At 32.7% G+C, this 14,656-nt stretch overlaps 1 protein-coding gene across 4 annotated transcripts; it reads left to right on the top strand.

Moving 5' to 3' along the window:
• Nucleotides 1–235: 235 nt before the first annotated feature.
• LOC131050460 (ABC transporter G family member 35-like) lies at nt 236–14,076 on the top strand. Of its 4 annotated transcripts, none has more exons than XM_057984644.2 (24): nt 236–423; nt 1,598–1,718; nt 3,182–3,270; nt 3,362–3,446; nt 3,545–3,704; nt 4,051–4,127; nt 4,801–4,854; nt 6,856–6,946; nt 7,045–7,346; nt 8,441–8,722; nt 8,811–9,127; nt 9,346–9,506; nt 9,595–9,708; nt 9,924–10,070; nt 10,160–10,206; nt 10,538–10,684; nt 10,879–11,211; nt 11,317–11,607; nt 11,696–11,779; nt 12,186–12,319; nt 12,406–12,633; nt 12,739–12,910; nt 13,038–13,292; nt 13,804–14,076. In XM_057984644.2, the coding sequence occupies exons 1-24, from the start codon at nt 251–253 to the stop codon at nt 14,074–14,076; spliced, it is 4,137 nt and encodes a 1,378-aa protein (XP_057840627.2). In that variant the 5' UTR covers nt 236–250. The 4 variants fall into 4 exon arrangements, with proteins under 4 accessions (XP_057840627.2, XP_057840626.2, XP_057840628.2 ...); XM_057984643.2 differs by having other exon boundaries at nt 10,160–10,315; nt 10,518–10,684; XM_057984645.2 differs by lacking the exon at nt 10,160–10,206 and having other exon boundaries at nt 9,924–10,082; nt 10,521–10,684.
• The last annotated feature ends 580 nt before the right edge of the window (nt 14,077–14,656 follow it).

Below are 14,656 nucleotides of genomic sequence, written 5' to 3'. Positions count from 1 at the left end.
TTAAAAGGAGTGTTTGAATTCAGAAGATGATTGATTAGATTACGAGGTGTTTGAATTCAGAAAGATGGCAGCTTTTAAAGAAAGGAGGGCAATGAAAAGGCCAAGTAAGAATATGTGGGATATGGCAAGTGCAAGTGTTTCTACTATACAAAGTCCATTTGAGAAAAGAGATGTGGAGGATGATGAAGCTGCCTTGAGATGGGCAGCTATTCAGAGCTTGCCAAAATTTAACCGTTTGAGAACTGGTATCATGTTTGAGAGTGTCAGTGAAGATGGTGAAGGCCATCGCAAGGAAATTCTCAGGGAAGTTGATGTTCGGAACTTGGGAAGCAGCCAAAGACAGAAGTTCATTGAGAAAGTTTTCAAAGTGGTTGAAGAAGACAATGATCAGTTCTTGAGAAAATTGAGAGCTCGTATAGATAGGTGGGTTTTTCAGACATGGAAACTTTAAAAATTACATATGCAGGAATGTAATGCTTGCAAGTAGGGGAGGGAAGCAACTTTTTTAATCAGTGTTATTTCTCGATTAGTTAATGGGTATTTCATTATGTTGAGGTGCATATTGATCATGTATTGATTCTCTCTTTGAGCTTTTTATGGATTGGTTAGAATTCGAAATTAGGATCTTTCATTTATTGTTGGAGTGTTCTATCATTGAGCTATTCATCATATAGGGTCAGCCTATCTTTGATTCAGATGTTACCTATTTCTAGCACTCCCATTAAGCCACGCTATAGAATGTTTGGATCTCCTAGTCTGACTCTGACATGTCATGTTGAGTTTTCTATGAACTAGTTAGGACTTGAATCTAGGACTTTCCCATTTGCTGTTGGAGTGCTTTACCACTGAGCTGCTGATCCATATAAGATCAGTTAGGACTTGAAATTAGGAGATTGATGTATTGTTCCACCACTATGGTACTGGCTCATATAGGACCAACCCATCTATGATTCCAATGTGGCTTATTTTCAGCAACCTCCATTAAGCCACTCTATAGAATGCTTGGAGCTCCTGGTCTAGCATGGCTCTCATATTATGTTGAGTTTTTCATGAATCAGCTAGCACTCCAACCTAAGACCATCCATTTATTTGTGGAGTGCTTTACCTTTGAACCTTATATAAGATCAGTCCATCTTTGATTCAGATGTGGCTTATATATATATAAACATTCAACTTCTAAATACCTCATCACATTGTTGTTACGATTTCGGTTTCTCGTTTCTGATAACATAGTTTCCAACAACTGTATTAAGCCATTCTATAAAATGCTTGGGGCTCATAGACCCGTCGTAGCCTGATTCTAATACCATGTTGAATTTTTCATGGACCACCTACACCTCAAATCTAAGATCTTCCATTTATCGTTGGAGTACTCTACCACTAAGCTACTTCCCATATAAGACTAACCCATCTTTGATTGTGACTAATTTCCAATAGCCCCTCATTACATAGAATATGTATTCTATGTATATATTTAAAAGATGATAGGGTTCCTATGGTTGACTTTGTTTATCTTGTTAGAAGTATTTATCATCTAACGCTCCTTTTTAGATCGCTCATGTATTTCTGATTAACAAATGTTTCTGGCAATGCACAGAGTAGGGATTAGGATCCCAACGGTAGAAGTTGGGTTCGAAAATCTGACAGTAAATGCTGAGTGCTTAGTTGGTGCGAGAGCACTTCCAACACTTTCGAACTCAGCCATGAACTTCTTGGAGGTAAGCTATATTTCACTATCATCGATACTTAGTACAGTTTGCCAGATAGTTGATAATGCCAAAGTGAATGAGATTCAAATCAATCAGATTGTTGATAATGTCAAAGTGAATATGAAATTGTCGATAATGTCAGTGTAAATGTCAAAATCATTATCCGTTTACAGATTGTTGATGATGTCAAAGTGAATGTGAAATTGTTGATAATGTCAGTGTGAATGTCAAAATCATTATATGTTTACAGAATTGTTTACAGAATGTTGATAATGTCAAAGTGAATGTCATGTTAAAGAAGAATTTTTTTAAATATTTTTAAAATGATTGTAATTAATTTTTTATTTTGTAATTATTCTAATAAACAAATGATCTATCATTTATTTTGTTTCTTAAATAGATTATGCATAATATACTTTAATATCAAATATAAATATCTACACAATTAATATAATTTAAAATATCAAATATAAATATATACTTAATTTTAATGGTATAGATAAAGATTAGATTCTAGATTGTAGATTATTGATAATGTCAAAATCATTATTTGTTTAGATCAGTTTTGTCAAAAGCTTTTACAATTGAAATGAAGAATTTATTTTTAAAATTATGCAATTAATTTTTATTTTGTGATTATTTTTATAAACAAATGATTTATTATTTATTATGTTTTTAAAAAAAATTATAAATAATATAATTTAAAATATCAAATATAAATTTCTACACAATTTTTATGGAGATTATTTAATCTCATCCTAATGATAAATCACATATTCATAAAAATAAGTAATGTAAAATAGGTAAAAAATATAGAGAAATTTAATAGTTCATGAAATTTTGTTCAATAGATATATATATATATGTGTGTGTATGTTTAGAATGTCATATACTAAACCAAACTATTACAAATTTCAAATTTTGAAATATAACATACTAATTTAAATTCAGTTTTCAATATCAAAAATATTAAACTAGAATCTCATGAGTTTTGAGTTCACTAATCAGCAGTGTAGGTCTTAAGAATATCAAAAAGATCAAACTAGAATCATTAAACATTACAGAAACATTTTGGTATCTAAAAATGCCAACCCAGATGCAGAGGAGATTCATTTCAGAATCAGATCCCAATATGACTCAAAATAAATAAGTTCTAAGTTTACTAATCAGCAGCGTAGGTCTTAAGAATATCAAAAAGATCAAACTAGAATCACTAAATATTTTGAAATCTAAAAACACCAATGAAACGCACCCACGGAACCTAAAACTGGATCTATATCCAAGATGGTACCCAAAATCACTAGAAAATTCTCAGGATTCAACAACTTAAGATAAAACCCACATCTATTATAATATCATTTCATGAAACCATTAGTTCTTTTCTTACAGTATACTGCTAGAGTTCTGAATCTCAATGGTATTTAGTTCTTGAAAAGGATTTGATTGATGGGTAACAAACAAATGAATTGCAGGCAGTGTTGGGCATGGTTGGATTATCATGGACTAAAAAGACAAAACTAACTATTCTTAAGAATGTTAGTGGAATTGTAAAGCCATCCAGGTAAATTTTAGTTAATAATCTCAAAACTTTATAGCCTGAAGTACAGATATTACTATTCAGAATGTGATCAGATAGGATACATCTGTTGCAGAATTACCTTGTTATTAGGCCAACCTGGATCTGGAAAGTCTACTCTGCTTTTAGCCTTGGCTGGAAGATTGGACAAGAAACTAAAGGTCAAAAAAAATTCTCCCACCCACTTACTTCACAAGAGTTCATATCATTTATACAATCTTGGTTTTTCTGCTTACACAATTATTTATATGAAGTACAGGTAAGTGGTTCTGTAACTTACAATGGGCATCCACTGGAGGAGTTTGTCCCTCAGAAAACATCTGCCTACATAAGTCAAAATGATCTGCATGTAGGAGCCATGACTGTTAGAGAGACCTTGGATTTCTCTGCAAAATGTCAGGGTGTTGGTCAGAAATATGGTATGGAATTAGATCGAAATGGCTATCCAGTTTTTAGGATGCATCAATACATAAGTTACTCTAAGTTATGATGTTTGAGAGTAACTTATGTATTGGTGCATCTTATTTCTTCTTTTCATTACAGCTGATATTTTTATTGTATTGTCCATGGTATGGAACCAGATGGAAATGGCTATCCAGATTTTAGGATATATCAAGATATAAGTTTGATTAAGTTTTGATATATAAGAATAATTTATACATTGATACATCTTACAAACTGGATAACCATTTCCTAACCAAACATCTCAACCCGAATCTTATCTTTTTTCCATTTCAACTTTTGCTGTATTGTATATTTGAATAGCAATTCTCTCCGAGCTGGACAGAAGGGAGAAACAAGCTGGAATTTTGCCTGATACTGAAGTAGATCTCTTCATGAAAGTGAGCTTTTCCTATTCTCTTTTGGTAATCTTTGTTATGGATATCATTGATGTGAGTTGTAGAAAAATACCTAAGTTTAACTTGTTCTATATTGGCCTAAGTCATCGAATAAGTGCATTTAAAATATATTTAAACAGTTTTATAAAAGAAAAATGAAAAAAATATGGGCTTTCAATATTTTAAGCTCCAGTGTCTCCTCTCATGTCTGGAGGAGAGGATTAAACAGATAGGTTTTGAGTTAGTTTGTTTGTTTTTGAGGTCGTTAACAGAGCATATAGTTGGCTCTTCTTTTGATTTTCTCTGTTCATCTAAATCTTTTAAAAGAAACTATAATGAAGTCTCAGACTTACAAATTTTGATAAAGCTTTTATAGATTTCATCTGAAAAGGATAAATGGTTTGTAATCAGCAGTTAATCCCACTTTGAGTTTAGATAATTTCAGGGTTTTGGATGTGGTTTTCTCCTTCTCTACATGTTCATGGACATAACTTTATATCTACAGTTTTTATGCCTTTCTGAATCATTGTAGAAATCTATGATTTCTTTGTGTAAATTTTCTTTAAAATCAATATATTTTTCTGTCTCTACTTTTTTTATCTACCAAAAAAAATATATTTAAAGTTAGTATTACACAAAAGCTCTACAATATTGATAGTAATAATGCTCAGTGCAGGCAACATCCGTGGAAGGTGTCCAGAGTAGCCTTCAGACAGATTACGCTCTCAAGGTGGGCAAACTTTTCATTTTTTTATTATTTTTTTATCAAGATTAGTACTTTAATATTATTTTTTTTTTTTGATCTTGATAGGGCCATTTAATGGCCTTGCTTTGTAATGTCTCCTTGGTTTTATAATATTTTTACCCCTTTATGTTTATAATAATAAATTGGAAATAATATTATTAATTATGGAAGATTGAAGTGTTCCTACATAAAGTCTACTTTTTTATGAAGGATAAGGGTAAGATGGGATATAAAATAAAAATGTTATGATCATATAGTAATAATATTGTACTCTTTTGATTATAATAATATTTCTTGGTGTATTGTAGAAAGGCAATATTTGCCTTTGGATTTATCTCATTTGTCTTTGTAGGGCTATTGGTCATTCTTCTTTGTAATCTTCATTTATCTTTAATAAATTTTTACTCTTTTTGTGTGTAAAGTATTTTTGTCTTGAAGTCCGAAGAGAAAATTAAATTTTAATTACTGAAAATTATTTAATAATAAAAATTGTTTTTGAATTTGTTGTGTTTTAATCACTTTTCAGATTGGCCTATCATTTAAAAGAGGAAAGAAAGACTTAGATGCACACATGATCTTAAAAAGAAGCATGGGAGAAAAGATCTGAGATCAAAAGCAAAATTTCAAAATATTAATTAAAAAAAATTAAATTAGAAATAAATTTAATGCAATCTATTATTGTCTTAGAAATTTAATTTTTTTTTATATTATATATTTCAAAAATTTATATCACGGTAAATATTGTAGGCACAATCAATAGAATATAATAAATGGAAGTACATTGAAAATATTAATTTCCTTCAAATAAAGGAAAATATAAATAAATTGGTAATAGAAAAAGAAATGTTTTTTTAAATCATTAAAATATGTTTAAATATTAGAACTATAGAATTACACATCACCTTTTTTTAATTCTATCATAATATTGGTCAACTAAAAAAATATATTGCATCCAGTAATCCTACCAATACCAATAAACTAATGTTATTCAAGCAATTAATATTGTTGATATTTGATTCAATAAACTAAATATATTAAATATAATTAAAAATTATGAAACATCTATGGTTCTAATATCACTTCAATCATATCACATTTAAAATTTTGAATATATATCAATATTCATATTCACAATAAGGTCAAAATGTATGAGGCATACTATGTATTGAATGTGATTAGATTTGTTCACATTTGTCAACATTGTTAAAACAAATGTGTGGATTCCATTAGGTCTCTTACCCAAGATGATGAGATTTATGCATGTTTTCTTAGATTTTTTTTTCTTCCACATCACTTTTTTAATTCTTTGATGCCATTGGTCAACTAAAAAAGTAGACGAAAATAAGTCAATAGAAAAAAAAAGAGTTATTTTGTAAAATCATTAAAATATGTACAAATATAAGAATTATAGAATTGCGGGTTACCTTTTTTTAGTCAAATAAAAAAGTAAATTGCACCAAAGGAATGCATAAATAATCCTTCAAACTAATAAATTTATAATTTGTCATACACAACAAATTAAAAACAATCAGACACAAGATTTGGGCAATCCATAATGATAAAAATTGTAAGTACTTCTAGATTCAACTCAGTAGCTTTTATTTGCATCAAGTTTCCCATGACACTCCATGATCCATCATCAATGTAATATGAAATTGATCAAGTTTCCCATAACACTCCATGATCCATCATCAATGTAATATGAAATTGACTAACGGATCACACTTCATTTTGCTTTTCACAGCTCTCTCATCTTGATGGACCATGAAGTGTGATTGAAACATTGCTGCAAATAAATGCTACACAATTGAATCCAAAAATACAATAGGAAATAAAAATTCTACAAATTTCTCTCTTTCAGCTTTTCTAAAGTGGAATCCTATAGATTTTTACGTTAACAAAATTTTCAGTTTGTGAAGAAAAATATAGAAGAGCGTCTTGACTGAATATAGAAGAGTGTCTTGACTGACTCCAACTTGGAAACAGATTCTTGGTTTGGATATATGTGCAGATACAGTAGCAGGAGATGAAATGTTTAGAGGAATTTCAGGTGGACAGAAGAAACGTCTCACGACTGGTATGCATATTAAATAGTGCACTCGAGTATTATTGTTTTCCAAGTTTTTATGGGTTGAGACTGTATAATTTGTAAATGATTTTTTTGTTTGGCTGTAGGTGAGATAATTGTTGGACCAAAAACTACTCTTTTCATGGATGAAATTTCCACAGGCCTGGACAGTTCTACGACGTATCAAATTGTTAAATGTCTGCAGCAATTTTGTTCCCATATGAAAGCAACCATTGTCATGTCTTTGCTGCAACCTGCACCAGAAACATTTGAATTGTTTGACGACATAATACTCCTTTCAGAAGGACAGGTCGTCTACCATGGGCCGAGGAAATACGTGCTTGAATTTTTTCAAAATTGTGGATTCAGATGCCCCGAGAGAAAGGGTGCTGCAGATTTCTTGCAGGAGGTAAACATATATTTGGAATCTAATCTCGTTTTCACAGTCCATCAAGATTTTCATTCTACAGTTCTTTCATCATGATGATGGATGATAGTATGATTCGAAACGTTGATACAAAAAGATTTATGCAGTTAAAATTCAGAAAACAAAGACAACAATATATTTGGAATCTTTGTATGCTTAGTAAAAATCTAGAAACATATAATTTTTATTAGTTTCTTGAAGAGTTATTATCTTTTAAGCACTTGTAAACAAGTTCATAAAGTTTGTTCTAACTGTTTTTATGTGAAATTCTGGGTGTTATATTCCAATTAAAGACAGGCTGGTTTAAAGGAGCCAGTAGCTTATTGATAGAGTATTCCAGCAGAAAATAGGTGGTCTTATGTTCGAGTCTTAGTCGGTCCATGAAAAGTTCGACATGGTATGAGAGTCAGACAAGCCTATCCCGTCTTTAGGATGTACCAATACATAAAAATTGTGTATGAGGGTAACTTATGCATTGGTGCATTCTAGGGTTAGTTTGAGTCCTAGTTGATCCATGAAAAGCTCAACATGGTATGAGAGCCAGACTAGACCATCCTGTCTCTAGGATGTACCAATACATAAGTTATAGTGTACAAGAGTAACTTATGCATTGGTGCATTCTAGGACTATGAAAAATTTGACATGATATGAGATTCAGACTAGACTATCCAGCCCCTAGGATGCATCAATACATAAGTTATATTGTAAGATTAATGCATTGATGCATTCTAAGAATTAAATAGCTATTTCCAGACTAGACAAGGAACTCCAAACATTCTATAGAAAATACCAGAACCAAATTAAGAAAAGAACCAGTAACTCATCAATAGAACATTCCAGCAGCAAATGAAAGAATCTAATTTGAATTTTAACTAATTGATAAAAAACTCAAACATTAACAAGATCCGGCCAATTACAATCAGACAGAAGATCCCATCCCCCAACGACCAGCGGTTCAAGTCTCTCTGAGAGTCCATATATCTTTACCTGATGCACCAGACTGTAGTTTTTCTTTCCACGACATTCACTTTCATTGTATTTTTCCTGAACAAACGTAACCGGGCTGTGATTTGTAGGTGACTTCAATGAAGGACCAAGAGCAATATTGGACTGACAGGAGAATACCATATCGCTATATCTCTGTAAAGGAATTTGCGGATATGTACAAGAGGTTTCGTGAAGATAGAAGGCTCTCCAGAAAATTATCTGTACCAGACAACAAGGTTTCTAGGCGCAAACAATCTCCGATATTGAGTAAAAGCCTAATTCCTAAAATGGAGATCTTCAAGATCTGCTTTGCTAAAGAATGGCTTCTTCTCAAACGCAATTCCTTCATTTACATATTCAAGGCTGTACAAGTAAGTCTTTATTTCCGATAAGAAGCTCTACTGTATAATGATTCACACTCAATATAAGTAGGTCTCATGGAAGCTGTTTATCATGCAGATTATTTTCGTAGCATTTATAGCAACTACAGTGTTCTTGAGAACACGAATGCACCAACGAGATGAGCAGGATGCAAATTTATATCTTGGGGCTCTCTTTAGTGCCCTGATGACAAACATGTTCAATGGCATGGCTGAGCTTCCACTAACACTTGCCAGACTACCCGTATTTTATAAACAACGGGACCTTCTGCTATATCCTGCATGGGCTTTCTCTCTTCCCTCCCTTTTGCTGAGTATTCCAATATCATTTCTGGAGTCAGCTGTTTGGATTGCCATTACCTATTATGGAATAGGACTTGCCCCTGAAGCTGTCAGGTAGGCTTGGAGATTGCATTAACATTGATAGATGATGCACCCTCAAGTCTGAACCATTTTCTGTTTTCATTTTTTTTCCTGAACTATTTTTTTTTTGTACGAAAAGTCACAGTTTCATGAGAAGAGTCCACTGAATTGAAAGTAATTTTAGGATGTTTATCTTTGTGAGAGTTGGTTTTTTAGAATCTTTACACTTAATAGTGCCGCTGACAATGCAGGTTTTTCAGGCATTTTCTTATCCTATTTCTGGCACATCAGATGTCATCTTCTCTTTTCAGATTTTTAGCAGGACTTTGTAGAACAACGACAGTATCCAATATTGGAGCAGCACTCACTTTGCTACTAGTTTGTCTGTTTGGAGGAGTCATCATTACCAAAGGTATGTCATCCTTCTCAAGCTACACAGTACTCAAATAAGAAAAGATTTGTTGGATCTCAGCTTCTTCAACATTTTATTTCCTGTACAGATAACATACCCAAGTGGTTGAGATGGGGTTACTGGTGTTCTCCGCTATCGTATGCACAAACTTCCATTGTTTTGAATGAGATGCTTGATGCCAGATGGAATAAAGTGAGTTTCAGTCCATAATAACTAATCTAATTGCATATTAAATGCTATAGCAATTTGGTTGTAAGAACAACAAACTAACAACTCAAGAGGTGAATGAACAGAGACAGTAAATATAAGCAGCAAGTGCATTGACTATTATACAGGGATATATAAACCCTCTCCTTAATCAAATTTTTGAAAGAACAGATTAACAGTTTGATTACTTTTTCAAATCACAGAGAACAGAATCTTCACCAAACTTGGCTCTTGGTTTACTTGAGAGGCGTAACATCAACCCCAACGCAGACTGGTATTGGATAGGAGCTGCAGCTTTATTGGGGTTTTCTGTACTCTTCAATTTTTTATTCACTATATCGCTTGCATATCTGAATCGTGAGTTCACTCGTTCATTCTATACCTTCTTCATTCAATTCAAAATTTGGGCCTTTCTGCATGCTGAGAATGTTTTTTGTGCCGAGAAGCTCTTGGCAAGCATCAGGTTATAATATCGGAAAAAATGCTCACACAAGTCTCCGGGCCTGAAGATGTTGCACAAGACCAAAAGCTCCAATTCGGTCAATCAAAATCTAAAAGGGCACCATCTAAAACATCTGCCACCAAAAATGGAAAAGGCGCAAGTAAGAATGGTTTTTCTTCTCTTTTCAAATATGTTCTTGCATTTTCAACTTCAGAACCAGAAGATTAGAAATGGATAAGAATCAGTATAAAAGAAAAATGATTACAAAAGAGCAATTTTTTTCTAGACATACGTACATGATAGTAATATAAGTCGTAAAATCTTCTCTCTCCCGGTCTGCTTAACAGTGTTTGCTTATGCAGAAGAAATGCAGATGCATCAGATGAACAGGAGGTCAACCAAAACAGAAATCATTTCAACAGATTTGGATGTAGAAACTGGCGGTTTGAAAAAACGAGGAATGGCTCTTCCTTTCAAACCATTGGCAATGTCTTTTACTAATGTGAATTACTTCGTTGACATGCCTCGGGTATTACCTATGTTTAGCACTTTAAGCCCACTTGTTAAGTTGATAGCTCTCTGTAATTGCTAGTGATTTGAACTATGAAATTGAGTGTTTATGTATCCTAAATTGATGGATAAGATGGTTCAAATTGAATAAACATACCAAAAAAAATGGACTTTTGAATAATATTGGAACTTTTGGCACTCAACCTTCTGCAGGAAATGAAAGAACAGGGAGAAACAGAGGATAAACTTCAACTACTTCGTAATGTAACAGGGGCATTTAGGCCAGGAGTTCTCACAGCGTTGATGGGGGTTACTGGGGCTGGAAAGACGACACTAATGGATGTTTTGGCTGGAAGGAAAACAGGAGGATATATTGAAGGGGATATTAGGATCTCTGGATTTCCCAAAAAGCAAGAAACATTTGCTCGAATCTCTGGTTATTGTGAGCAGACTGATATTCATTCTCCACAAATAACAGTGAGAGAATCCTTACTATATTCTGCATTTCTTCGTCTTCCAAAAGAGGTTGATAACAACACCAAAACTGTAAGCCCCATGCTCAACTTTTGTTTTGCATATTCAATCCTTACATAATTTGATAGGATTCAGTTCTTGAGCCCTCACTGAATCGATTCATTTGAACTGCCATAGGCCTTTGTAGATGAGATTTTGGAGCTGGTAGAGTTGGAAGGTTTAAGGGATGCATTGGTGGGTCTTCCCGGTGTAACTGGTTTGTCAATAGAACAAAGAAAAAGGTTAACAATTGCTGTGGAGCTTGTTGCAAATCCATCTATTATTTTCATGGATGAACCAACTTCAGGACTAGATGCCAGATCAGCAGCTATTGTCATCAGAACTGTACGCAATACAGTTGATACAGGAAGAACCGTTGTCTGTACCATTCACCAGCCTAGCATTGACATTTTTGAATCTTTCGATGAGGTAGAATAAATCTGAAATGGCTGCATTTGATTGTGTTCTTCTTTTTCAATAGATTTAGACATTAATATCTGGTTCATTTTCGGTGCAGTTGCTCCTAATGAAAACAGGTGGTCAAGTCATCTATGCAGGACCCTTGGGTCAAAACTCTGAAAAGGTAGTTGAGTATTTTGAGGTAGGTTTATCTATGTAGGACCATTTTTTAATAGGTGAAATTCAAATAAAATGTTTTATTAATGTCGCTGAAGATATAATCTGGTATAAGAGAGAAAAAAACTATTGCACAAAAGGTTAAGCAAAAAAAGCTAAATTCTAAATTCAAAATCAAATTCAATCGTAAAATATTGTAATGTAAATAATTTTATAAGAAGGTATATGTTATGATATAAATTTATTAGAATTTCATATTTAACAAATAAAAGAAAAAAAGAAAAATATTTGTATTGAGGTCTTATAATAAGTCAGCAGAAATGTTAAGAAGAGTTAAGAAATGAATTTTATGGTATCTTTAGAGTTTTACAAACATAAAATGTATCTGAGATAACTTGAGATGTTATCTTTTCCAAACTGCTTTGTTCCAGGCTTTTCCTGGAGTGCCAAATATAAGTTATAAGCAAAATCCTGCTACATGGATGTTAGAAGTGAGCTCTGGTACTGTTGAACAGTTTCATGGAATAGACTTTGCAGAACGCTACAAGAACTCAACTCTCTATAAGTAAGTACTTGTTTAGTTTAGGATTTGTATCTAATATGTGGCTTTTTCAATAAAATCAAATGATGATGCATGTCTTAATGATGCAGGAGGAATATATCTTTAGCAGAAGAGCTGTGTAATCCACCTCCTGGTGCAAAAGATCTTCATTTTCCAACCCAATTCTCACAATCTTTCTTTGAACAGTTCAAATTTTGTTTGTGGAAGCAAAATTGGTCATATTGGAGAAGTCCAGACTACAATAGCATTAGAATTCTAATAAGTTTTGTGGTTGGTGCATTGGTTGGATCTATATTTTGGCAGCTCGGAGGAAAACAGTATGTGCATCATTGTACAACATAAGAAAATCAAGTAAATTTGTAAAGTTAATCTAACTTCTAAGGGAATTTCAAAGATACTAACAACAGATGTGTTTGCAACAGGGATAACAATACAAATATCTTTAATATCATAGGGGGCATGTATTCAGCAGTGTTGTTCATAGGAGTGATGAATTGTCAAACAGTACAGCCTTTGGTTGCAGTCGAGAGAATAGTTTTCTATAGAGAAAGAGCTGCAGGAATGTATTCTGCAATACCCTATGCTTTGGCACAGGCAAGTAGATTTTCAAAGATTCTCTTTATGTTAATGTGAAATCTTGCTCCACATTCTACCATTTTTCAAACAATTCACAATTGAACAACACACAACATTGCTAATGCTCTTTACTATGTCAGTGCAGGTGACCATTGAGATTCCATACACCATATTCCAGACAGTTGTTTACACCATCATAGTCTATGGCATGATTGGTTTCAAATGGACAATTCCCAAGTTCTTGTGGTTTTTCTTCATCAATTTCATTTCATTTCTCTATTTTATCTATTATGGGATGATGACAGTCTCAATCACACCAAACCTACAAGTGGCTACAGTTTTGGCTGGAGCTTGTGTTTCTCTATTTGGCCTATTTTCAGGATTTTTCATTTCTAGAAAGGTATCCAATTAATTTAATCAGTGTTTCCATCAACTCCTCTATCTAGAAATAAAATATTCAAATAACAAGTTAACAATTACAAACACTAATTCTTATTGACATGTTACGTATTATCTTATGCTTTAATCATTAACAAAATCCAAAAGCTAAAAGCTATGAGATTATCTTATGCTTTAATCATTAACAAAATCCAAAAGCTATGAATGCTCTCTCATTTTCATCGTGTCTACTAGTTTTAGAATATATATGCTGATTATTGTGTTGTGTTTTTGAATTCAATTCTGTATAATTTATCTGCATCAATGTTTCGGATCACATTTCATGATCTATAATCTGAAACATTAATGCAAATAAATTACACACAGTTAAATGAATTCACAAACATCACAAAATAATCAACAGGAACTGTAGAGATTTAATATCTCCGATACATATACTGGCTTCTATAAATTCAAAACTGAAGGTTTATCTCATTCTTCTATTGGGGATTTTTTACTCTGTTTTGATGCAGAAAATTCCACCATGGTGGGTTTGGTATTACTGGATCTGCCCATTAGCTTGGACGGTTTATGGACTCATTGTTTCACAGTACGGAGACATCACTGACCTCATAGAAGTAGATGGGAAGAAACAAGGAGAGCCGCTAAATAAGTATTTAGCGGATTATTTTGGATTCGATAATGATTTTCTGAGTACTATAGCTGTGGTTCTTGTGGGCTTCACATTTTTCTTCGCATTTATTTTTGCTTTTTGTATAAAAGTCTTGAATTTCCAGCATAGATAAGGGGCAGATTTGAAGTCTGCATGTTAGAATCTTTTGTAAGGTTTGCTATCTCAACAAATAATCAGCTCCAAAGAGCTTTTCAATTGCTTCATTGAGGTTGTGAATGTTTTAATAAACATGTTTCAACATTGAGGATATCAGACAATTTACAATGTAAACTGAAGTCCTCATGTAACCTGATCCATGATGCTAATACAGGAGAGAAGTTTGAATATGAATGATGTGATGGGCAAGCTTTTTATCAATTCTTATTAAGTATTTTATCTACGTTGACAATCTGCATCATTTGTGTGCTGCCATGTTATTTGCTTTAAATTGTTGTTTTCAAATTTCGTTTATCTATATTTTACAGTATATTTAGTTGATTTTACAGACAGAAGAGTATATATGAAACTTTATACTAAAAATAATTTGTTTATGTATAGTTCAATTTAATTTTAGTAATTTTTATAAAAAGATTAGAGAAAATATTATCATTTGGTTAAACTCACACATAATTATATCATGAGGAGGTGATGTATCATCTTAGGGACAAAGATCAATCCATTCAGTGTTATGGTCAATATTTTTTATTTAATTC

The sequence above is a fragment of the Cryptomeria japonica genome, chromosome 1 (assembly GCF_030272615.1).
Source record: "Cryptomeria japonica chromosome 1, Sugi_1.0, whole genome shotgun sequence".
In the NCBI taxonomy this organism is placed as follows: Eukaryota; Viridiplantae; Streptophyta; class Pinopsida; order Cupressales; family Cupressaceae; genus Cryptomeria; species Cryptomeria japonica.
This window is presented reverse-complemented; position numbering and strand designations above follow the sequence as displayed.